General features: G+C 38.9%; 3 protein-coding genes across 4 annotated transcripts; 1 reads left to right on the top strand and 2 right to left on the bottom strand.

The window, feature by feature from the left end:
• Positions 1-25: 25 nt before the first annotated feature.
• d2hgdh (D-2-hydroxyglutarate dehydrogenase) lies at positions 26-4,796 on the bottom strand. 2 transcript variants are annotated; one of them, XM_053335385.1, is made up of 10 exons: positions 4,653-4,796; positions 3,427-3,771; positions 3,294-3,351; positions 3,057-3,196; positions 2,761-2,954; positions 2,488-2,656; positions 2,213-2,356; positions 1,964-2,106; positions 1,398-1,563; positions 26-1,190 (listed from the first exon to the last, which is right to left on the bottom strand). In XM_053335385.1, the coding sequence occupies exons 2-10, from the start codon at positions 3,767-3,769 to the stop codon at positions 928-930; spliced, it is 1,620 nt and encodes a 539-aa protein (XP_053191360.1). In that variant the 5' UTR covers positions 3,770-3,771; positions 4,653-4,796; the 3' UTR covers positions 26-927. The 2 variants fall into 2 exon arrangements, with proteins under 2 accessions (XP_053191360.1, XP_053191359.1); XM_053335384.1 differs by having other exon boundaries at positions 3,427-3,801.
• Positions 4,797-6,119: 1,323 nt separating this feature from the next.
• On the bottom strand, positions 6,120-15,853 carry LOC128375267 (RNA polymerase II elongation factor ELL-like). The gene is made up of 12 exons (XM_053335570.1): positions 15,628-15,853; positions 13,320-13,364; positions 13,077-13,198; positions 12,090-12,250; positions 10,524-10,822; positions 10,146-10,270; positions 8,400-8,892; positions 8,217-8,301; positions 8,061-8,127; positions 7,776-7,947; positions 7,470-7,514; positions 6,120-7,381 (listed from the first exon to the last, which is right to left on the bottom strand). Exons 1-12 carry the CDS (start codon positions 15,760-15,762, stop codon positions 7,253-7,255), a joined length of 1,878 nt encoding a protein of 625 aa, XP_053191545.1. The 5' UTR covers positions 15,763-15,853; the 3' UTR covers positions 6,120-7,252.
• Positions 15,854-20,804: 4,951 nt separating this feature from the next.
• Positions 20,805-25,425, top strand: LOC128374909 (ankyrin repeat domain-containing protein 34B). The gene is made up of 4 exons (XM_053335129.1): positions 20,805-21,017; positions 21,537-21,719; positions 21,883-22,099; positions 24,569-25,425. The coding sequence occupies exons 1-4, from the start codon at positions 20,805-20,807 to the stop codon at positions 25,423-25,425; spliced, it is 1,470 nt and encodes a 489-aa protein (XP_053191104.1).
• The last annotated feature ends 498 nt before the right edge of the window (positions 25,426-25,923 follow it).

The following is a 25,923-nucleotide window of genomic DNA, read 5'->3' on the forward strand; positions in this document are numbered from 1 at the left end:
CTGGAATAATGAAAAACAAAAACACTCCCATCTTCATTTGGTTTTATTCAAAATTAATTTGAAACTGATGAAGTTGCCTAGGTGTGCGGTTACAGATGTTCACAAATGCTGGTTTTGTTTTGAGAAAAAAATGTTGCTTTGTCTTTTTTATATGTAATAAAACATTTACTGCACTCTTGCCTAATTACTAGCCGACTTGTGTTATGATTTAAGGACATTTCCAATAGAAATTTTACATTTCAGTTATCCATGTAGTAGAGTCAACACTGTTTGTATTCCAGTGCTAGATGTTACTACATGAGCTGCAAGTTAAATGCAGAACATGTGGTCTCCGACAGAAACAGCTGTCCACCAGACAGATTGTAGCCACAAGTGTTTACGCATATTTAAGATGTTAAAGCCCTCAAGGATTCAGTCACTTTCTTGTTCATCGCCTGCCTCCTAGTGGCTACTGATAGGCATAACACTTTACAGAGAATGAGGATCATTCACCTACTTCTTCTCAGCAGTGCTGAAGAACATGGTGATTTGTCTTAATACACTTTAACAGCGTGTACTTCATATTTTATGAAACGAGGAGTGGATCAGAGTAAGGCTACTCAGTGCAAGTATCAGAGGTAGTTGATGCTTAAAGTAACCAGTTGAAACGGACAAAAACTCAATGTCATGTTACTGATCTTGTATAAATTAACATGATTTTTTTTTGTTTAGGAAACATATGGAACAAACTGACATCACTCGATATTTGTAGCAGGTTCTTATGCAAAACATGCAGCAAACATGAAGGGGGTATCACTATATGTCAGTGAAGCTGGAGCTCACAAAAGAGCCCCTGCCTGAGCTCTATATTATACATTACCTTCTACAGCCTTGAAAAATATGGCTAAATGTATCTACAAGAAGACAGACCCCCTGTGGCGCTGAGGATCATTTCAGGTTGTCTGGCAAAGTCTTGTACGGGTTGAGAATGCCTTTAGGGTCCAGCATGGCCTTGATGTTTCCCATCAGAGCGACAGCCTGGCTCGGTTTACTGTAGTAGATGTAATTCCTCTTCTTCAGGCCCAGCCCGTGCTCGGCACTGATGCTACCCTGACAGCCGGCTGTCCACTCGTACACAAACGGCTCGATGGCGGCCAGGAGAGCAGGGTCTTTGGCAGGAGAGGTGATGTTCAAGTGGAGGTTCCCGTCGCCTACAGTAAGAGACAGAGAGAGGGGGGATCAGGTCAGAGATGAAGGGTGACAGTGAGGTGAAAACTATTTAATTTGAATATTTAATGTAAGGTATTGTCTATTTCAGGATATGGTAAAAAAAAAAAAATCATATCTCATGCCAGCAGGCTGTTTCTCCCCGCCTGACATGGAGACTTTTTTCATCCCTTTCCCTCTCGCGGTCTTACCGACATGTCCGTATCCCACCACACTCTTGGCCCGCTCCCCTAGATGCTCCCTCATATCTGTCACCAGCTGGTAGATCCGCTCCACAGGAAGTGAGATGTCATACTTGTAGGTGAAGCCATCATGAGTCAGCGCTTCTGTGACCCGTTCACGCATCGACCACAGAGCCTCGACACAGGAAGACAAGACAGGAAATATGGAAAGGTTGATTGTGTCATTATGTGTCATTATATGCACTTACTTAACATGCCTCTACACCGGAGTTTATAAATGATTAGCTAATCATTTTAACTCATTTTTCAAGAAAAAAGGCCAAAAATAGCTAATTCAACCTCTCAGATGTGAATATTTGTAGTTGCAATTTGTCTATTGTGAAGTTACACTTAATATCTTTAAGTTTTGGTCGGTTGGTTGGACTAGAAAGGCAATTTGAAGATACTACCTTGGGTTTTAGGAAACTGATGGGCATCTTTCTATATTTTCTGACATGTAAAAGTCTAAACAACTTATCAATTATAGAAGAATATAATCAATAGATTAATCATTAGTGAAAATAATCAAAAGTTACCTTTATTTTTGAGTCCTCGGTTGCCACAGTCCCGTCGGTAACCAGTGATGATGACATCGCTTCCTCTAGGAAGTTGTGAAGCTTTTCTCCGTCATGTGTGGGGTCAGATCCAGATGTTTCTATGACAACGTAGAACGGACAATCTGCAGAGTGGAGGGAACAGGTTAGTATGTGCATGTGTATTTTTAATAGTTTCAGACACAGATAATGCCTGTGTGTGTGTGTGTGTGTGTGTGTGCAGCTGTGTACCAGAGATGGGATTGGGAAGTTTGAGGTGCGTATTCAGCAGCCTCATACATTCACTGTCCAAGAACTCGTAGGCTGACAGAATTTCTCCTAGCATGCCTCTGCAGAGCTGAAATGTCTTCAGCAGCTGCTCAAAGGTCTCACAACCTAAAAATAGAGATAACGATGGCACGATTAAGCTGTTAGTTCATAAATACAACTCTAATCTTCAACAATTATGACAATTTCCTAAACTTCCTGCACACAGTTTTGTGATTGAAGATTTGAGAAATTCATACCCAGAAAAACCACATTTACAGATTTTGGTTTTCTTGGACAAAGGACGGAGACTGCGGTAATGACCCCCAGTGTGCCCTCTGACCCTATAAAGAGCTGTTTCAGGTCATATCCTGTATTGTCTTTCCTCAGCGTGGCCAAGCAATCCAGCACTCGCCCGTCTGCCAACACCTGTACATTCATAAACACACGCATTAGATCAAATCTCTCAGCATCAGACACCTTTCCTCTTCAATTTGAAATATCAAAGTTCTTCATGTATTTCCTCCACTCACCACTTCTAGACCCAGCACAGTCCCATGTAAGGAGCCGTATCGCAACAACCGGAGTCCACCTGCATTAGTTGCAACGTTGCCCCCGATGTGGCAACTACCTTTTGCCCCAAGATCCAGCGGCATGATGTAGTCTTTCTCCTCCAGGTAGAGAGACAAGTTCTCCAGGACACAACCAGCCTGGCAGGTCAGAATACCTGCCAGATAGAGAAAAGGATCTCTTAAGGTGATTCACATAAGCTGTATGTATGTATGTATTTAACACTTTTCTTTTGGAGATTTAGTATTTTGAGACTCACCAGAAATGCTATCAAAGCTCATGATGTTGTTCATGAGAGCAGTGGAGAGGATGATCTCATCATAAACAGGCACACTTCCCCCAACCAGCCCAGTGTTTCCTCCTTGTGTGTTCACTGCCAGGTTACGACTGTTACAATACCTACATGGGGGGAGGAGGGTTAGAATAAGACACCTTTAAGCATCGGATACACACCCCGGTTGTCTGTTTATCCAACCAGCAGCTGTTTGTTCTTTACCTGAGAATTTGAGAAACTTCCTCTGTTGTCTGAGGTCTCAGCAACACTTCACTGGAACCTGAAGTGAACATTAATTAATCAGAAATATGAAATACAAACAAGTAGAATGAGTTAATTCAGGTTTAGGCCTCACCTCTCACTGATTTTAGCCAGTCCACATTAGTCGACTCCAGCAGGTCTGGATCGGTGATGGTTCTGGATGGAAGAAGCTTCTTGAAGAAGTCCAGATCTTCTTCAGTTACTCTGGAGAACGGCAGCCTCTCTGGAGCTGCAGCGGGGGACTGCTTCTGCTCATCTGCCCCAGCGTGCAGCTTTCGACAGCAGGCTCCAAACTGCTGTGAATTGGTGAGGAGAACTGGACTGCAGAGGTGTACATGTGAAGGCCTGGCTGTGTTTGTAGATGAGAGGGTGCTGTGGGGGCTCAAATGTCTCAGAGCTGTCTTCAGTCTTAGTGTCCTGTGCAAAATCCCAGCCATGACTGCAGAGGGTTTAGAGGAGGTAAAATAGGCTGCAGAAGAGACACGGGATGAATCATAAGTCTTGTTACACAAGACAGAAGCTCGTAAACCTCTCAGTGCAACAGATATTCTTTTTCTTATTAACCAGGTTGGATCAAGGTATTTGCAACAGCTACGGAAATGAAAAATGAACAACATTAATCTACTCATCTGTCAGCTTTGTAGCTAATCTAAGCTCCTGCAATGAAGTAACACTGTTCTGACGCCAGAAAGGAACGTAGCTTTTGTAATGTAGAATCCAACTTAACAGCCAACATATAGAAATATACTTTTACTCTAGCTCCACTCTACAAATTTGGGAAACGAATTATCAAAGGAAGTCAATGTCAATACAGATGGGTGACAAATTAAAGGAAAAAGCAACATAAAGTGTCTTAGTAAGATGTTGGGTCACTATGTGCCACCAGAACAGCTTCAATGCACCTTGGTATTGATTCTACAGTGTCTGAACTCTACTGGAGGGAGGGATGATATTTAGTTTAATATGACTGACGATTATAAAAATTAAAAAAAAAAAACAGCAAAAACTCAAAGAAAGTTATATAATTATCACAATTGTGAAACAGGATTTGTGACATTTCACAATAATTATCTAGTTTGCAGAAATACTCTTTTTGTTATTGCAGTAGTAAGTACGTTTCCAAGGTGCTTAAATGCTACTAAACTACAGACAAACTGACGTTGAATTGCGTATAAGAAAGCTAAGATTAAATAATTATTATCAGCACTACACTGTTAGGAAAAACAAACACCTTGCACCTAGAGCACAAATCACTCACAGTTAGCTCAATTAGCACAATGTTTGACAATAATTTAGCGGCCAATATGTATCATTACTTACCATAAACGTTCAATTAACAGCCCGCATTGCTGTGTGCATGTGAGTTATGAAGTGTCAAGAATGTGTCTCAAAGTTCAAGGGTAGTTAATTGACTCCCAGAAGACACTTTGTGTTTACAGCTAACACGTTAGCAAAGTGCAGGAAGCAGCTTGGAGTGAAAGGTCATGGACATGAGTACGGTCCAATCAGAAGCAGGCTTTCAAATTCAACCAATCAGCGGGAGCCTTTTATCATCACAATTACTTCAAGTGCAGATTTTATAATAATAATAAAAATAATTTATTTACTCTACTTCCACTTTATTTACTTACTTTTATTTGACTTAAGTTCTGTATTTTGGAATTTTAAAGCACTTCTAATTTACTTGAATAATTTAATTTTTGTTACATCTACTCCATTTTAAAGGGAAATATTGTACTTTTTATTTCATAACTTTAGTTATAGTAAAACTGTTTATGCAGAACTTAAAATGACCTAAGATAATTACATTGACATGCTGCTCTCATTAATGCATCAATTAAAATGAATTAATTTTTTAATATGTAATAATATATCACAGACTGAGGCCTCATGAGTAGTTTCACTTTCAATAAACTGCTGACTGTAATTCTGTTTTTACTTAGGCAATGTTTTGATAATAATGTACTTATAATGGTGTAGTTTACACTGTTTACACTTCACACTGTGACTCTTTTCAGGGTAATATGAATATTTTAGTACTTATAATTTGAAAACCTAATTATTGTTGTCACCATGTGTAAAGCAGCATTTTAATATTGTAGCTGGTCAAGGTGAAAAGTATTTTAGCTACTTCGTACACTGCTCTGTAATTTCATTTGTAATTTGTAATTTGTATTTAAACAGGGACAGTCCAAAGTAAAACATTAACCCTATATAAAACTAGAAGACATGCATTCATAATGATGTAACGTCTTTAATTAGTTGATAGTGTGCTTTGTGTGTAAAATCTCAAAAGAAACTTTGAAAAAAATTAAATAGAAGTTTTGAAGATCAAAAATTGCAAATACTACTATAAAATTACCTCAAACACTGAAGTGCAGTGCTGAAATACATTTGCTATATTCACTACATTACACTAAATCACACTAAACCGATTCTCAGAGATGACCTTTTTAGACATATGTTGAATTTAAAGGTCCAGATGCCTTAAATAAGACACTGATTCTTTACTTATAGTTTCCAAGCTTAGAATTTCTAGTAAATGCACCACTTGAGAGTTTGAGATGTAGGTGTACTATAGGTCACCTCTACAAGAAAACACAATGAATAATTTATTTCCAACTGATGCTAACTTTGAGATTGAAATGAACCTTCACACACATACAGGAAATCCCCAGCACTGCCTCGTACAGAGCTGAGACAGTTTATCTGCTGGTGCCTGACTGGAACTGATATTTATTCCAGTGAAATCAAACATCCAACCTGTTTAATTCATTTACACTCATTCTTTACTTCTATTTTCTAACTTCAGAGTATTATATAATACAATCAGGGTAGTTATGATAAGTGCACTGCTTGAGGTTTTTGACACGCTGGTGAATGAAAATGGCATATAGATTAGGACAAACATACAAAATGAATACACAAGATTTTTTTTTCAAGTCAAACAAAATCGGATTTATTTTCTCATGCATTCTGTAATGTACACTGCATGCAACATCTTTTTGTATTTCATTTCTTTTCCATCGCAGCCTAAAAGTAATACATCCGTAACTTCCTCTACTCTGGTAATTAAAACCAGTTTCAAATTAAACATACTTGAACTCATACTGTAAATTCCCTGAATACAACTTCAAGTTCACATTATATTCAACGTAACAGTCTTCTGTGCTCCAAGAAAATGATGAATGAAGGATAACACCAGTGGAATACTATGAATTCAGCCCTTTGTGAGTAGATAAGGTCTGAACTAAGAACTGACAACACTGACACAGTTTCATTTCATCAAACCCCAATAAGAGGACAGATGTCTCAGGACGTACACATCTGCATTCCAGCTGCCATCTCTAACAAGAAGAGAAGTAACCCTCACTTGCTATTAATATAAGCCGTCTGGGTTTGTGCAGCGTGCATTTATCTTATGCTTCCAGCTGAAAACGTGAACAGTCACATGGCTAACAGAACACATAAGCAAATACTCATGTTTTTATCTCTTTCACAAAACAACTAAAATGTGTGATGTGGACAAGAATCTACAAGTGTTTTTAGGCTTAGCACCTTCCCTTCATGATGATCCGTTTTCATTTTTAAAAGAGCTTTAGTTTTAGATGTATTGTTACGCGTTGTGTCCTTGGCAGTATCATGTCACCGTAGTACCAGCCCTTTGGTTCAAAGAAAATATCTCATATTCCAAGAACAGAACTCATATTAAAGGGCTGCTTTTCCCCGACGTGCCACTGCTGCTCTTCACAAATGACTTCCCAACCTCACTGACATTTCCAGCAGGTCTCAAGAGACTGCATTTAGCCATGCTGCTCATAGAAACCAGCTCGATGGCATTCAGCTCTGCAGCTTGAACCATCCCAGCCTCAGGGTATTTACTGAAATCGATAAGTTCACTCGTCTGTGTGTCAGCGTCTTCAGTTGGGAAAGGAACGGTGCGCGCTGAGTTGTTGTTGGTCGTACTCTGATATGAGCTTCTTTATGTGGGCCAGTTTGCTGTGTAGATACTCACAGCGAACCTTATCCTGGTGGTAGTTGGGGTTGAACTAAAAAAGGGAGAAAACATCAAGACTTTGTTATGACTCCAAAATGTATAGAGTAATTGTAACATTGGGCAAATTTGAAGAAAGTTACCTTTTTAATTTGACGATACTCTTGAAGAATCTTATTATGAACAGTCTGCAAGATATAAACCGTTTAAGAAACATTTTGCCAGGATTTTTTTTTAAAAGCATGTTAAGTCTATGTATATGTAATTTTTCTGTCATGGAAACTGACCACAATCCAAATCCAGTGTAACTGACATTAATTCAAGCAGACGACAGTTTCGATTTCCATCAGTAAAACTTCTTACAGCCATGTTTTAAGTCTACAGGGAAAGAGTGATGCTCAAAACACCAAACCTCAAAGGTTCAGCACTTAATTCAGGGATGTACTAACCTTGTATTTACGTGATTCGTGGTGTAGCTGTTTGAGCTGTGCGTCTAGCTCCATGAACTGCCGCGTAACACCGTCGATGCGGGCATGTAAATCTCTGTACTCGCTGTACTCCTTGTTAAAGTCTTGTTTGTACCTCTGTCTCTGGTCATGGCTACCAATCGCTGCATACGTCCTGTGCAGAGGAAGTAAAAAATCTTCCTTATAAAATCATTTTTTAGATGTGCTATAATTACATTTTCTTCTGACCATTATTCCTGATTTTAAGATAATCTACTGCATACTTACGATAAATAATCCACTGTGTCATTGTCTGCTCGGAGCACATTAGAGTCAAATAACATTTCTTCAGGGTCTGATAAGAGGGAAAAGTTTTGTACAATTAGAAAAAAACACTGAAAATGTGACACTTTCTGTTACAAGCTAACAACTGACAGCACTCACCAGTGCAGTCCAGAGAGACTTTCTTGTTTGAACCCTCTGTGCTGTGATCTTTTCTCTTTTCTTTCCTGTCACTCCACCTCTCCTCCTTAACAAAACAAAAACAAATCACCAATGCATCAAATGATGAGAATATCTGAAGAAGCACCCCATAAAAAAGTGTTGTGTTTTGCTGTTAGTACCTACCCTGTCTCTGTGTTTGTGCTTGCTCTTCTTCCTTTTGATTGTGTGTCTGTCCAGATCGGGCACTATCAGAGGGGACGAGGGCCGATCAGAGTTGGGTTGACGGTGGTCTGCTGGGCCCTCAGGCTCCTCCTGAGCACAGGGAGTTGGCTTCAGCCTGTCAGTCACATCCGCTTCCTGCTGACAGACTGCTGACTGCAAGGAGTCAAAAAGCTTTCGAGGATCAAGCGAGTTCCTTTGTCTGTCATCTGCTGTCGCTGGTGTGACTTCTTTATGAGCCACTTGTTCAGACGGCCTCGATCTTCTTGACTTGACACTGACTGTTTTGCTAGACAAGTGGGATATCCTGGGTTTCTTGCTAACAAGAGGGTCAGTGTATTCCTCTGGCAGGGAATGTTTTGGGCGATGTGCTGGGGAGGAGTTGGGGGTGTCTCGCAGTGGGCTGACCTGGGCCTCGGGAACAGAGAGGAGGTTCTGTTGTGGTTGAAACAGTCTCCTGCACAGTAAACATAATATCACACTTTTAATTTAAATGGCAATAATAATAATAATAATAATAATAATAATAATGATGATTAGGGATGTCTGATAATATCAGCCCTCCGATATTATTGGCCAATATTTACTTAAAAATCAGGAAGTATCGGTATAAGGTTTTTATAACCGATGTTTGTTCTGTGGGCTTTAGCATTTCCGAGCCTGCATGAACGCAGCATGGGACGTTTACCGGCGCACGCTTGATAACAACAACATCATGCTAGACTAGTGGGTAACATCCAGTTTTAAAACCATATCAACAGCACTGCAGGTAAAGTCTAACCTACCTGCTGATTTGGCAATATACAGCCAGATCATTTACGCAAGTGTTCAAACTGAGGTTAACTGAAGGAACATTACGTGCAGAGCCTCAAACAAACCCACAAAATGAACAAAAGTATAACAAGAAAACTCATTGACTGAAAATGGTAAGAGTTCTCAAATTGCAGTACCAGGTTGCTAGAGCTGATTTTACCAGTGTTACTGTCCTGTTGTCCTACCCACACAGGATCTTTAAAGCCGATACTGTTATTAAAATTTCAGAGTTTTAAATAAATAATGGTATATTGGCTCATATTCATTTTGGTGACACAATTTCAAAACATTACCCTGTACTTCAATTTCTTGTCATTTAACAGCTGACATAAACACCAATACTAGTATATCTGCGATGAGCCAATATTGTCTGAAACCAGGTTAAGCAAGAAATTTCACAACATGCCCTGATTTGGTTTTTTGTATGCGGGTGTGTGTAATGAGAGCAAACCGATTTTTTTTTTTCAGCATAATTTTTTTTTTTTTTTTTTTTTTTTTTACAAAGTCAAATGTTCAATGGTGGAAACTTATTGAGGTTGTTTGATGTTACTTTGTTTAATCAGACTTAAAATGAAATTACTTTTAAGATGACGTATCACTACATGTAATAATCATCACTCGCTGTGACACTGACACTGATACTTTCTGCGTCAGAAGTCTCCATCATGCACATTTATACAAGCCAACTAGAAACCATTTTATGTGTATACATTACCAAGAAATCAACATTCTCAAGGAGAAATCCAGCGGAGGATATCACCTTCCTCTAATCCCCTACCCCTATTACAGATCGGATTTCTTGTTTACATGATGTTTGAGAAATCAGGTTACTACAGAGAGACTTAACTGTATTATCAGTCCCTCTGTGTCTCTCATGACATAAACACGGTGTGTTACCTGACAAGGATTCGTTTAAGAAGCTGCTGGTCCCCTGTGGTGTAGCCAGGCCAGTCCTTCTGCAGCTCCTTATACAGACTGTCCTTTAGTACAAAAGCGTTGTCTCTAGTATTCAACTGGCCAACCTGCATACACACAAACATGCACAAAAACACCTGAGAACAGACTCATTTTCAGTGCTCAGAATCCAAAGCTAACCCACCTCTCAGTGTATAATGTTGTGTCAGCTTAATGGCACAAAGTTCAATCTATTTTAAGGACAGTTTAGTTTCATGACTTTCCCTTATGCTCCCAAATGTTTCTTCAGGTGTGCTTCCAGGGAAAACCTGCTTTCAATGAGAACCGTATTTAACTGGCTGAAACAGAAAAAGATTTTACCTCCATCACCACAGAGTCGAGCATGTCACTCTCTGCTGCTGTCAGTCCATCATTCTGCAGTCTCAAGATCAGCTCAGGTCTCTTGTATGGTCTCAGAGCCAGCAGATGTTTCACCCGGTCCCTGAGCGGTCTCTCCTGTATGTCATTCATGCCCTTCCTGTTAGATGCACAGGCGCCCTTCCTCGGCTTGGACATGCCGACCCCCTTCTTAATGTTACTGAGGAGGGACTGAGGGGAGTGACGAGGTTTGGTGAGGCTGGCCAGCGCTGGGGCCGGTGCTCGCACTGTCACCTTCTTGCCTGCAAGGTAGCAGAAAGTCTTACATCAAACACAGAGCAGTCTAAATAAAGCAAAAATATCTGCAAACACGATCTTGCAGAGTTCACAGCAGCCTGATGGTGGCTTCCATCATGAAAGTTAACCTTGTGCTTCTTCTTTCATTCTTAAACGAAAGAGAAAGAGACAGGGTTATATTTGGAACCTTAAAGTTGTGTGTGTAACTACTGCTTTAAACGAGCATGTAATTTCAGTCTAAATCTAGCAAGATCAGACATCAGAGTAGGGTTGCTACTTACTATTGTTTTTGTTATTGATTAATTGATTAATTGTGTCGTCTATAAAATGTCTGAAAAGTGCCCATTTCAAGTCTCTTTAAGACCATGGTGACATCTTCAAATGCCTTGTTTTGCCTGAACGAGAGTCCAAAGTCCCAGGATATACAGGTTTCTATCATGTATAACCATAAAAGATGATCATAAAAGTTTCAAATTCTCACATCTGAGGAACTGTAGCCAGCAAACGTAAAAAAAAAAAAGACTGAAACCTTTAACTTTCTGTTGATCGACTAATCGTTTCGATTCTGCACCACAGGAAAATTAGTAAGCAGAATTCGTCACCTGGAAGTATTGTGGATAAAAAGAACTCATTTCACCTCTTCAGAAAACCCCCACTGGGTTACAACTATGAATACATCTTTTAGTAAGCAACAGTTTCTATCTAATTTCAGAAATAGCTTCACAGCAGCACAAACCTTGTGCACAGCTTCCTCTAAACTGACAAAATCATCAAAGCCTGTGTGTGCATTTACTGACAGAAGATGATGTTGGCCAACATATCTGTTTACAAGGAAGTGGGTTGGTGGTTAGAAGTAGAAAGAAAGCGGTTTTATATATATATATGTGTATGCATATATTTGATGAGTTTGTTCTACATTTGCAGAACACAGAGTCACTGTATATTCAGAAAATAGGCTTTTGTGGAAGTGCAGAATCTCAGCATCCTTTAAAAAATGATAAAACTGTTGTTATACGTAATAACCATACGTACAACAACAGTTACTGTATATGTGCTTGTGTGTAGCGTATAGAAAGTTTACTTAGAAGAATACACACAGGGAGAAAACAAGTCAGACTGTTACTATATCACTGGTTACTACAGCTGTTGCTATGGCAACCAAATGAAATATGGCTGACTGTGATTTTTTGGATATTACCAGCACAATACAGTACAAATGTGTCTTTCAGCCTTTGTGCACATGTGAGTGATTCTGTTGTCCGTATTTCTTACCCTGGAAGCGCCCCCCATGTTTGATGACAATGGCCCCTCGGCTACGTGTCTCCTCCTCAGCTTGAGCCATGCTCTGAAGAGCCTTATCATACGACTCATCTGTGGCTTTGACTGTCATCTTCTTCTGAATCACCCCGAGACATGACAGCTCGTCAGCAGCACTGGAGAAGAAGAGCAGGAGGGAGGACAGAGAGTACAGACAGTGATCTCACAGAGCTTTCAAGACTCTTTATCTATTTCAAATGTGAGATTGTTTCAGATATTTATGTTTTGGTAATGTTCACTATGGTTTACAGTTATAACATCAAGTCTACTTAACAGCCAATTACAGTGGCGATTTCCTCTTATTTAATTTCCTGGAAATTTTCAGCATAACTTGCAGATATTTAACAGTTCATTTTTTAGGACATTTTACAGAATGGATGGTGCAATGTGGTACAATTTTTTAATAAATGGGAAAAATACGTTAAGTTGGTTGAGTTGTAGTTCAATATGTAGTTTTTTCAACAATTTCGTAGAAGTTGTTGCTGTGTAACTGTCCATTATCATTCATTTCTTTTAATGTTTTACATAATATGGTAGAATCAATACACCCAAACTAACACCCAAACTTCTGTCAGTTGAAGAACTGTTAACAAAACTACTTTGTTTTTTCTTATAATTTGTACAAAATTGCTCCAACATCTCTGTAAAATGCCCTAGAAATTAAATGTTAAAATTACATTGAACATTTCCAGGAATTTGTCTTAAATTTAAAGGACCCGGTTAAACAATGAACATCTGTTGTTTATAATATATCATCATATATCATTTTAAAATATGAATATCATTTGTCATGTTTGATTCTGGAAGAACTAAAAAGGTTGCTGTTGTAAATGTTGCAGGACTCAGTAGCAGATTTGATGGATCATTCACAACATTTTCACAATTTTGAGTATTTAGTGTAAATTATTTGTGTATTTGTATGATTTTCTTTGCATGTTTTACCCATTGCTGAGCTGTTGGACGCAGTCAAAGCTTCCATGTGGATTATCAGAGGCAACATTAGTCACGCCAAAGGTGAAAACCTTCACTTCATCTCTATCCTTCAAGCAAGGGATTGTGATTCTCTGTAACATGAGAGAGACAACAAAACAAAAAAGAGATACAGACAGAGAGAGAGAATGAGGTTTATAATATTTAACATTGATTATATGAAAGTTAATTCATTAAAGGCCAGTTTCTTCTCACCCCTTGGTTTCCGTTAAAACAGATGGCGGGACAGGAGGACCAGCCCTGAAGACAAATCAAGAGACACATTATTTGCACGTTGCGTAAATATACACACAAAGGATGTCCTCTCTACAAATGTTTCCGTCGTGCTTCGGTGTGGTTTTCTGATCTGATCTGGGTTTTTTTGTTGTTGGTTTTTTTTACCCCCACCGCTCCTTCAGTTGAGCTCAAGCACCCTTTCTTAGACATGACCCCACATGTTCCAAATGTGATCTTTTGAATGAATATTAACATTATTGACATTATGCAAAGATGGTTATAGATAGATAGATTGATTGATTGATTGATTGATTATAGTTAGATTCGATTTCAAGCCTTGTGATGGTGTCATCTGATCCAAAGTTTTAGCCAAGTTCACAATCACACTGAATGTTTTATCTATTTTGACTTTTCTGCTTGTTTGCGATATACTTTTTTTTTTTTACACTTCCAATTTCAGCATGTGGTGACTTGGGTTAATGATAGCCGTGCACTTTATAGTTGGCTTATAGTAGCTGGTCATTTAAAAATCAGTAATAAAACAATTACTAATGGACTGATCCAATTTTTTCTCTCCCAAAACCTACTCTCATACCTCAACTCTGGTTATTAACCAATACCACTCCTTTCTTTGCCTAAATGTTTTCATCTATACAGTATAATTGACTGTGTATAACCTATTGGAAGCATTTTAATGTAAGGTCAGAGATTGTTGTCCACTTTGTCTGAACGACACTGAAATATTACTCATAGTAGAGAGCATGAATTATAAAATACCAATGAGAAAAAACTATCTGCTGTATTTTCTTGGTCATATTACAACTCTACACTAAAGCTTAGCCTCACTTCAATTTTTGATAATATTTAAGTGCTTATTTTTTTAAATCTATAATACAAATATATGACCTACTCCACAATCTTATCACATACCCTTGGCTGGAAATCACTGGTTAATCATGATACTTGAATAGCATAAAGAGCTCTTTAAATAAATCTAATTTGATTTTTAACACGGCCACAAGAGCTTGCCTTAGGTCACTACAACTTGCTGTTAAAATACAGCGGCTTGTCGCATGAGAATATGATGAAATGCGGTGAAATAACAAGCTGTCATCTTGCACAGGGGGTGAATTAGCCTGCAGGAAACTTGCAGAAATGACAGTCCAGAGCAACACATTTGAAACACGGCTGGAAAAGTATGAATTTAATTGACCTTTTCACTGAGAAGATTTGTGAGTCCACCTGTTGATGAGCGTAGATGAGGTGGACCGGATACATGTGGAAGGGTACTTTGTGTGTGTGTGTTTGTGTGTGTGTCTCTCTCTCTCTGTGATCAGGCCAAGTGAGTTATGAATAGCCACACTTAACGCTAAATAAAGAAACTAGATATGTGTACAGCAGTAATATTGTGTATGTGCGTGTGAGTCCTTACATTGAGTTCTGTGTCAGACGTTTTCCCCCCTTTTGTTTCTTGTTTATTTCATCATGATAGTATTGCACTAAAACTCTGACATATGTCATAAGCTGTGTGGTTTCTCAGCTTTCAGCAGAAACGAGGGTAGCTGTATCTAGTCTTCAGTGAGGAGTTTCCTATCCGCGTTACTAGGAATTGCTGAATTGAGGAAGTGTACATACATGACTATTTCTCTGCCTCAGACTTCCTGCAGCCTCTGATTACTCATTTGTCATAAACTGGGTCAAATATTTGATTTGGATATTTTTTCACCACCTGCCTGTGCTTTCCATCTGTCTCCCCAGAGCTCCAGTAGAGATTTTTTTTTTAATGGCTGCAACTCAGTGTGTGTTTAGCAAAAATAATAAGAGCCCCTTCTCTGAAAGGCAATCCTCCACCACCACCACCCCCCACCCCACCCCAAAAAAATCTCTCCTACTAACTGGTACTTCCCCCCACAGCCTGTTCCCTTTCTTTTCTCTTTGCTCGACTCCCAGACACTGATTAGCATTCATAATACTTGCCAGCAGCTTGTAACCACTTGGCCGGCAGCTTGTTACAAGCATTATCACACAGGGAAGCGTTTCCGCATTGTATTATGCAACATGTATTTCCATTTCATAGCTAATCGAGGCTTGTAGGAGACAACAAACGGGTAGGATAAGTGGTGAACTTCGGCTCAAATGAGAAGCACAAACTCGCCTCGGTAGCCTATTTTAATCACTTTGTTTTTAAGTAAGGGTCCTCTTGACGAAGTGCTGGAACAAATTCAAAACATAAGCTTACACAACAATGAAGTATTAGCGGGTGAAATGTTTAAAAAAAATAACCCACCTTGCCGTTTTGATAGGTGCTAATGGCTCTAGCCGCGCTGTCAGTGAGTTTGACGTGAATAACAGAGACGTTACCTCCGCGGCTCAGTTTACCACTGGACAGACCGTAAGACTGGTTCTCCTTAAGCGCCGACATCCCTCAACAAATTCCCACGCTGCCAGGCTTATTCCGGAACAAACAAATCCGATATAAATAAACAAACATTGGCGAGAGGGTCCGGAGAAAGGCTCCCGCTGCTCCTCCACGGCGCGCTATTCTGGAATAGATCCCATTACGTCATGACGGCTGAGAAGCTCTGATTGGCCCGGACACATAAATAAACCTTTACGTACGTCTTACGTAACCACTTCGCCTCAGACTCACTATATGCTAATTTCCTTTCTTTCACTCACTGGGAATTTCTGCTGGTGAGTGTGAATGAGTAAGACACGCACACACACGCTTCTTCAGGTTTCAGAGTTATAATTGAAGTTTTTGGCTTCCGATTTCCCCTTAAAACAAAAATGGTCTATATTGTGTTTATAACATCCACATTAGGGAAATCCTTAACAAGTCTTGAACAATGGCTTAAATTTAGTTTTTGATGTTAAAAGTACAAATTGTCTTATAATGTGTGGAAGTGCAGGAGTTGAGGCATTATTTTTGTGTAATTATATTTGTTCTGTTTGTTATTTATCATTATTATCTTTATGTTCTCATTCTTTTTACATAACCAAACCAAACCAAACCAACCACATAACAAATAGCTGGAACTATAATGAAACTAATCATAAGTTGCAGTCCTACATAAATGACTTCAGCTCCATTTCAACCCACTGCAACAGTAAAATCCTGCTTTTTCATTATTATGTCTCATGATATATTATGTATGAGTACAACAGTCACATGTGACACTTTTCTGCATTGAGTACTTATTTGAAAAACTTACAACATTGTTATGTATTGGTAATGTATGCATTACTGAAGTGACATTTTCAATGCAGAACTTTTTTTACTTTTAGTATTTTTGCAGAAGTAAATGATCTAAATACTTCCTCCATCACTGCTTGCCAAGCAATTTGAATACAAGAAACTTGTCTTGATAGAGGACCAAAGCTTTACACAGAACAAATACATAAAATTATCAAAATGATAACATAACTCAGTGTTGTGCTTAACATTATTGTATCAGAAGAAGTTTACTATTGCAATGCCTTTTTCTAGCCTCTGTCAATATGATTACAGCCAAGAAAACCTCTTTCACTGTGTGCATTTGGAGACTTGTCTGTTGTTTTAAGACAGACTTGAAAAATTGTGAGGTGATCCCTTATTAAAGGATAACTTCACATTTTTAAAGTACAAATTTAATGTATTTTTAATACATCTTTAAGGAAAACATTTAGAAAGTTATGGGTTTTATTGAAATTGACAGAGGCGAGAAAAAAGCAATGCAATAGCAAACTTCTGATAAATAAACCCATAACTTTGTATACAGTAGTCTAATTTGTTGTATTCTTATGTGGCAGCAATAGTGTTTTTTCCTTAAAGATGTAATAAAAAGACATTAAATTTGTACTTTATTTTGTACTAAATTTGAAGGAAGGATCACCTCACAATTTTTCAAGTCTGTCTTAAAACAACAGACAAGTGAAAGAGGTTTTCTTGGTGGTAATCATAGTTCCTCAAATCGACTCTTAAAAAAAAAGCCCTGCAAATGTGCTTTCACTTTAAATCAATGGCGCCAAAATCCACAGTGTCCACACAGTCATTTTGAGCAAAACTGCATTTTAAAAGTTAATCTTAAGTTTATATGATGCTTCAGCAGGCTGAGTTAGTCATATAAAGTAGATATCTGCCACATTTAAAGTTAAACTCAAATGTTAAAATTAAATGTCCTATTTGTGTCTCTTAAAAGATTGAAATGTTGAAAGATAGCTCCTTCATTTGACTCATTTGGAAAGCTGAAGCTTCATATTTTAAATGTATTTTTGGCTGTGAATATGGGCCACCATCACGTACACTGTAAGAGCATCACAAACAGATGCTCTAATGGCCAAAATGAATAAGATGAATGACTGTAGCAAGAAAATCCTTTTTTCAGTGTTTTCAGTGCTTTTGGGCACAATTGCTGTTTTAAGACATGAAAAATTGTGAGCCCATCCTTAATACACACCTCAATATCACAAATCACCAAAAATATCACAGAGGACTTTACAATCTGTACAGCAATACAGCATCTCTGTTCCTATACTGCAGATTTAGATAAGGAAAAACTCCTTTAAAAACCTTTAACGGGGAAAAAATGGAAGAAACCTCAAGAGGAGAAACAGAGGGGGAATCTCTCTTCCAGGACGGACAGACGAGTAGATGTTATGTGTACAGAAAAGAGCTATAAACCAAAACTAAAAAATACGGCATCGACAAGCAGGATGACAAAGTTATAGATTGATTAATAAAATGTATGAATTATCAGGAGTATGTTGAGCATCTTCTCAACTAAATAACATATTTTCACTGGTTTGTAACATTGCCAATATGTTAGCTTTTCATTCTTGTATTTTTTTATTTATTCTTTACCATTTTATACACATTTTAATCTATTGTATATTGAAAGCACTGTATTGTATTATGTTGGGTATACATATGTGTGTAGAAGTAAGAAACTTAGAAAATATAAATCATGAAAACATATTGCCTGCAGTAACCCAGGGCAACCAGAGGTATTACAGAGGTAAAAAATTGTATCATCTCATTGTAAAAAATAAGCCATAATTATCCATTTGGGTGGTTTAGAAACTTGGTGCATGTCACAGTTACAGGCATTCATTACTTCTATTCATTCATACCACATGAAGGTGAATTAGCACACTCTTGACACCTGCTCGACTTATCTAATTACTTTATTTGATTGATATGGACCTACAGACGTGTCCTCAATAAAGTTTTCTTCTTCATGGAATTGAACATCAAGAAATCTGTATCCACCACACTGGCAAAAAGAAATTGAAAAGAATCAATTCTAAACATTAATATATCCTGTGAAGGATTTCACAGCATGAGCAAGTTTCAAACACCCACTAATTAATTTTTATACCAGACAGAAATGAATGGAAACAAATAGCTGCCTTGAACTGTAGTAAAAAAGCGTCAAAGAAGTCGGTAAGTGTATAGTCTGCTTACAAAAATGGAAAGTACAGAGGCCTATTATGGTTTTTAACTGAGCAGCTAAACAACATTTGTCCTTTTATAGTTGCAGTAAAGAGATATTTTCCTAAATCATGAACCCTTCTTGAATCTGGATAATGTGAGCAGGGTTTTGGAAAGCCAATGAAACACGTCTCTCTGGTCAGACATAGTTAGTCTTGTACAGATTCCTTCGACTCTGTTCTGCTTTTTGCTGGTGGTTTGGATGCAATCTTTGGAAACAGATTTAATGTGGCTCTAAAACTTTGGTGCCTGTTAATTATTTATGGATATAAATCTAATTCTGCTCCACATGCAGATTTGGAGGTGTTGATGTTTGCCTGTGGAGGATTGCAACAGAATTTAACTTGAAAGGCTCTGTTCAGTGTTTTTTTAATCCTATATTACCATGATGGGGAAGTGAAGTTAAAACATCATATTGATGTTTTAAAAGATCTGCAAAGTGTGACTCCTGGGTTAAATATTGTTTTAAATAAAGCAGTAATAACTAATAGTAGTCACACTCAAGAGAACATGGTGTAGCATTGGTGGTACTGGTATAAAAAACAGCTTTACAATGTAGTCATAGTGTAGGTCACTGGTTCATATTTTAAAGACATTGTTGAATTTTTTTTTTTTTTTTTTTTACATAAGGTCAAAATTTATTCATTTATTTATTTGAAAAACTATATTTACAAAGCCCAGCAACTGGGAAATCATACATGGAAGCTGGAGAGCTGCAGTACAGGACTTGTATAACTCCTGGAGTCATTTCTATTGATTCATGTCCACTCACAACATGTTTGCATGTTAAGGATACAGGAAACATATGATCAATATGATTGCTTGCTGCTTATGCTTGCTGCTAATTTTGCTCCAACTAATTGCTGTTTTACTTAATTGCACGTCTGGTATTTGGGGATTGCTAAAATGTTTTCCTGGCCAGTCTCTCTCTCTGGTTCCCTCCCTCCTATTCTACCATTTGAAAATGATTCATGTCAAATGTTTTCATTTAGCAGAAGAATGTGTTGAGTGATTTGCCATCAAAACAAACGGGAGAACAAGTGCGTCACAAATTTAAAAGGAACATAGGAGCTGCAGTGTGTTTATGAGTGTGTGTCTGTGCATCTGAATTTCAGTGCCATCTTTTTTTTGACAGTGTTTGAATGCAGATGGGGGGTCACAAGCAGATGAGGGCTGTTCAAAGCTGACTCATATCAAAGGCTCTGTGGGTCTTTGTAGTGCAGTGTCTGCAACAGGTGACATTTTGGCTCAAAACCATTTATAACTTTGAACGCTCGCTGTGGCCCGAACCTCCCCTCAGCCCAGCAGGTGGTGTATGGAGGGGACGAATCAGGACAGAGGAGTTAGGGACAGAGGCAGTAGATGAAAGTCATTATCACTTGATGTTCTGCAGTTTGTTGTAGGCAAGCAACATGCCGATGCTTCATCCAAAAGCAAAGGTAAAGGTTTTATTACATACATGACATGATGAAAAAAAAAATGGCAGAATGGAATGATGATGATTTTCCTCTACAATGGATTTGAATAAACTCAAGATGGCTCATTGTTTGTAGAAAAGGAACAGATAAACGACCACTGCAAAGCCAAGGTAAGTTTAGTGCTTACTGTGGATGTATATATCTATCCACACTGTCACGTCCATGTCCACCTTTAAAGGATTTCCAATTACATTAGCAACCTCTAAATCTAGACTGAAGGACAATAGATGGTATCTGTGTCCACTTTTTATATTGTAATAACCATTTTATTGAAAGTTAAGAATAACAGACAGATTTTGACCACTTAATTTTACTTTCCTCTCAAAGGAGAGAAACACAATGTTCAGGAGACTATCAGTAAATCATGATTATAATTTCCTTGTAGCCTATATTTGTGGACAGGTAACATGTTGAAATTGTCCAGGGCAGGCTTATGTTTGGCTGTTGACAATTGAGCTTTGTGATATTATAACAGTGGATGTTTGTGACTTTGTTTTGTCCTCTCTCCAGGCCATGGGGGACCCCCTGTCGGACTGCAGCCCCCTCATCAGTGCAGCAGCCTCGAGTAAGCTCCGTCTGGTCCGCCTGCTGGTGGAAGGTGGGGCTCAGGTCAACAGACGTAATCCCAGGGGAGAGACGGCTCTCCTGGCTGCTTGTAAGACTCTGAGAGGGGAGCCTGTTGGACCCGAAACTATGAAACTCCTCACATACCTGCTCCAGAACAAGGTCAGTCTGCACACACATTCAGTCTCCTCACTTCTATTCAGAATGTGCTTAAATGAAATCTTAAATTCAAGATTGATTGATTGATTGATTGATTGATTGATTGATTTAGACATATTTCTAATGCATAACAAATCTGCACCTCAAGTTAGTGGGGTATATATTTAATGAATAGTAAACAGAGTTCTTGATTTTTCCAGTTCTGCTTGTATCCTCAATCCACCTACCAAAGTGTTCCTGACATTTTGGCATTGTAGAGCACAACATAGCGTACTCTGAGGCAAGATCATTATTGATTATAAGGGGGACTGTGCAGGGCCAGGCTATCTTGTAAAGTGTATTCTTGCTCCAGAGCCAGAACACAAAATCAACAAATCTGATCCCATTAAGATGTAAGATGAAAATGTAATTGTGATCAAATGTAACTTTAATGAAACACAAAGCAGCTCTCTGACTGATACGAACATATTGAGTTGTCATCTTCTAATTGAATCTATTAATGTCATCTTTTGTACCAATCAGGCTGATCCCAATGCACAGGACCGGACTGGCCGTACTGCTCTGATGTACTCCTGTATAGCACGAGCAGGGGCCCAGGTGGCATCTACTTTGCTGTCTGCAGGGGCAGATCCCAGTATGGAAGACTACTCTGGAGCCTCAGCCCTGGTCTACTCCATCAATACACAGCACCTGCCCACACTGAAGGTCAGTCAGGAATGAGAAAGGATGATCAAAGGAAGTGAAAATATAGAAGTACAAAGGAAACTGTGTATAGACACTGAATGCCACTCAATTTTGGGCAACCTCAAAACTTAAAATTGGTCAAATCAAACCGAATATATTCAGTTTCAGCACTCATGCATTTCAGGTGTTAATGGATGCATGCCGGGCCAGGGGTCGTGACATCCTCATCATCGCCACAGAGATGGGTGTAAATGGAGGACCAGTGACCAGGCGTTACCTGAATGTTCCCCCGTCCCCTGATACGTCACCGGTGTCCTGCATGTCCCCATCTGACATTGTCCTCAAGACGGGTTCTCCCAACTCATCAGAGGGAGAAAATATCTTTAACTTCAGAGGAACTAGTGAGTAACTAAGGAAAATATTTCACTCACAGTATAAATGATACTTACCCTCCTGCAGAAATTTGTGTCCACTATGTTTTTTTTCCAAAGTCATGTAATCATTGCATGCCAATGAGATTGCACATGACCACGAAAGACAATTTTCACAAAACTAAAAGCAGACATGATGTTTAATGTGATTAATCAAGATTTCAAGTGAGTTTCCAGACTATTGATTTGTTTCTTGAAAGATGGAAAGAACTGAGAGAACTCAATTCAAAGGATAAGTTCACAGTTGTTCAAGTCTTTCTCAAAACAATCACCAGGTACCCAAATGAACGTTGAAACAAATTTTGCTTGCTTTAATCATTGCTCCTGTCCTGTTTAAAAGTTTATCCAAAGATAACATGAGGCTTTGGCAGCCCAAGTTAGTCGTATAAGGTGTATGTCATTCACAATTGCAATCTTTTTTATTAAAGAATTCCCTCGTGTCTCGAAGGACAGTGTTTTCCTGTTGAGCTGTGTTGGAATTATAGTAACAAAAACTTGGACTTGGGTACTAAAAAATATTGACTTAACTGACTAATTTGGAAGACTAAAGCCTAATATTAACTTCAAAAAAACATTTTAATAAATCTCTGTTCAGGAGGACTGTGGATCTTATTGCCCATCACTTATATAAAAGTTCACGATGAAGGGATCTTTTCATGACTGGTAGGAAAAGGATGACTGATTACAGTACCAAAAACATTCAAATTCAAATTCAAAATTACTTTATTTATCCCAGAGGGGAAATTCAATTAGTCTGTTAGCTCTTCTGATGTCCTTTAACACTCACTGACAATCTAGTTTTTTCTGACCTCCAGTGGTTTAACTTGTCGCCTTGCTGCAGTGACGATATGACGTTACTGTTGAGTTTGGTACACTTCTTGTAGCAAAAGGGGAAAAACACACCAACTCCAGTACGGCCAATAAATGAACTTCATTGTGAGACTGTTTTGTCAGCTATTATCAAGAATTAACTTTTAATCTCAGTGATTGATCATTTAACAGCACAATAAGTGAGGTAACCAAGGGACATTTGTGTGTAATCCTACTTCAACAAAGAAGAAAAGAAAACAACCCTTTCAAATGCAATCTCATCATTTTGATTTTCCTGGTTTGTGTAATATTATGTGTGTTGCCTGGTGATATAAAAATCATTACCACCAACAGTGCCCACAGTCTCATTATGCAGACAACGTGCCCCTCCTGGATGTTGTAGCAGCAGTGTTCGACAGGCAAGTCTAGACAGATGAGAACAAATGCCTGGTGGTTGAAATCATTAGTTGAAGGCTCATTCCTGAGGGGTGAGGATGAAAATGTGTTGCCAGGGTGTGGTGAGGCTAACTCCACCAGTGCATTCCAGTAAAATAAGCAACATTTATTGCTACACAGGAACGGACACTAAATGCATAGCATTCAAAGCAAGTAGCATGTGAGTAGATTGGATGTAAGAGGAAACATGTGAGGATGAAGTAATGAACTGGGCAACAACTGGCTTTATGAGATGAATCATTTCAGGATATGAATCAGTGATGGCTATGTTGGTCTGTTCATCAGCCAACCACTTTGGTCCTGACGGAAATATCTCAATAGCTACTGGATGGATAGGCACAGAATTTGGTAGAGACCTTCATAGTTCCCAGACAATGAATCCTATTGAATTTGGCACCACTTTTTCCTCTTGTGCCAACATGACATTTTTGGTTTTGAGTTAAATGTCTAACATGACTGAGTTTTCTTCTAGTTCCTTGACTTCCTTGACAGAATGATGTAGAGTTTGACATTAGAAGTTTTCACATTCATCAGCGTAGGCTACTGTAAATGCTGGCCATCTGTTCTGAAGCCTTTGTTGTTGTGCTTGTGCCATGGGTTGTTTGCACTGTCCACTCTCATACTTTGGATTAGATTCAGTTTTGAACATGTATGAAGTTTCCATTGAAAGTTTCCATTCTGAGGAAAGAGTGATACATGTGAGTCATCCACTTTGAACTTTTGAAATCAAAAATATTTGTATATTTCTGAATTTAAGTAATATGTGATATTAAGCGTTTTAACAAGATAATCAAACTTGTTTTGTGGGAAGATTTATATTTCTGTGTTTTAAACATTTCCATAGGGGATGTTTAGCTTCTCATTTAGTACCATCATCAGGTAAAATTTTAATTTGTCTACTACTTTGATTGGTATGGTTTGGTTGACCAAATAACTGAACCACCGCTGACATTATGATCAGCCTCATCTGTACTTTCTGTTTGGTGTTAATTAGCATATGTTAACTTGCTAACATGTTCCATACAAACTAAGATGGTGTAAATGGTACCTGCAACACATCAGGACATTAGCATTTCGCTCAAAGTACTCCTGTGCAGCGTCACAAAGCTGCTAGCATGGCTGTAGACTCCTCATAGACTTTCAATTATAAGCTGTCTTATTCACTCCCATCAGGTAAAAGAGGAAGCACCAGCAGCAGCAGCAGACTTCCCTCCTGTGAACTCTGTCCGGTGAGCCAGGGCAGCACCCCACCAGCCAGACAGAGAATGTTATCTGAACCATGGCTGGCCATTCACAACCTGGCCTGTCTGAACAGAGCTTATGAGGAGGGTATGAGGGAGAGGAGCCAGCAGGAGGACGGAGACAGAGAGGATTTAAAGAGGGATGAGGAAGAAGAAGATGAGTCGTCACATGTTCATCAGTCTGGGATGGAAAAGAGGAGGGAGATCACGGTTCAAAGGAGGGATAACAGATATGGAGGAGAGAATTACAGCAGCTGCCATGAGGATTTCATCCCGAGGGTCTCTCAGTCAGTCGTCTCCCTCACAGAGGTGTATTCATCTCCAGCAGCTCAGAGCAGAATGGCTCCCAAGAAGAATCTGACCCCTGGAGGATCAACCGCAGACAAAATGACTCCAAAAAGCTGTGCTGATAAACTTCCCGCCTGCCCTCCTTATTCTCAACGCCGCAGGAATACTCTCCCCTCAGTCATGGTAGTGCCACCTCTGCTTCACCTTCCTCCCTTAGTAAACCAGTCAGACTCTCACCTCCAGGTTCCTACACCAGTTTCACCCTCCAAGAGCAGGAGTATGGTATTTCTGCCTCACCCACCCAGCTCCTCCCCACCGTCCTCTTCATCCAGACCATCGGTGAGACCAGCAATACTGTCCTTGTTGCCCCTCACCTCCTCCATCACCTCCCTGGTCGCTCCTCCGGCCTCTTGCTGCAGTGAGAGAAGGTCACTGCGTCGTCACTCGGTGCAGCTTGAACAGATTAGAGGAAGACAGCAGATGAACCATTTTGATCTGTGAGACATATTTTGTTGGAAGCACCGCCAAGGAGCAGCCTGAATATGAACAAAGCCTCATGATGGTATCTGTAAACTATTTCTACAACACTTGCTTGTTTTGTAACCAGTGTGCACACAATATAACAGTAAAATAAAAAGGCAACCAAATAGTCAGCTGAGAAGCATTTTAGCATGATTACCAAAAAAATCACTAATTCCAGTGTCTCAAATGTGAATATTTGCAGATTATAGTCTTTGACACTTTGAAATGATAATGAAGAGAATTAGTTCAATCTGCTAAATACTGGGTGCCTTTTGAAAGTTTTGCCTACTTTAAAGTAATTTAATGTTACAGAACTACTTTTACACAGTAAATTATCTATATACTGAACACTTCCCCCCATAACTTGACAGAAACAGCTGTCCATATTTAATAACTGCACAAAAACAAGAGATTATCATAACTTTGGTTAGTCTTTTAACCCTCCTGTTGTCCTCGAGTCAAGGAAGGTAGGGAGGA

This window comes from Scomber japonicus, chromosome 16 (genome assembly GCF_027409825.1).
Source record: "Scomber japonicus isolate fScoJap1 chromosome 16, fScoJap1.pri, whole genome shotgun sequence".
In the NCBI taxonomy this organism is placed as follows: Eukaryota; Metazoa; Chordata; class Actinopteri; order Scombriformes; family Scombridae; genus Scomber; species Scomber japonicus.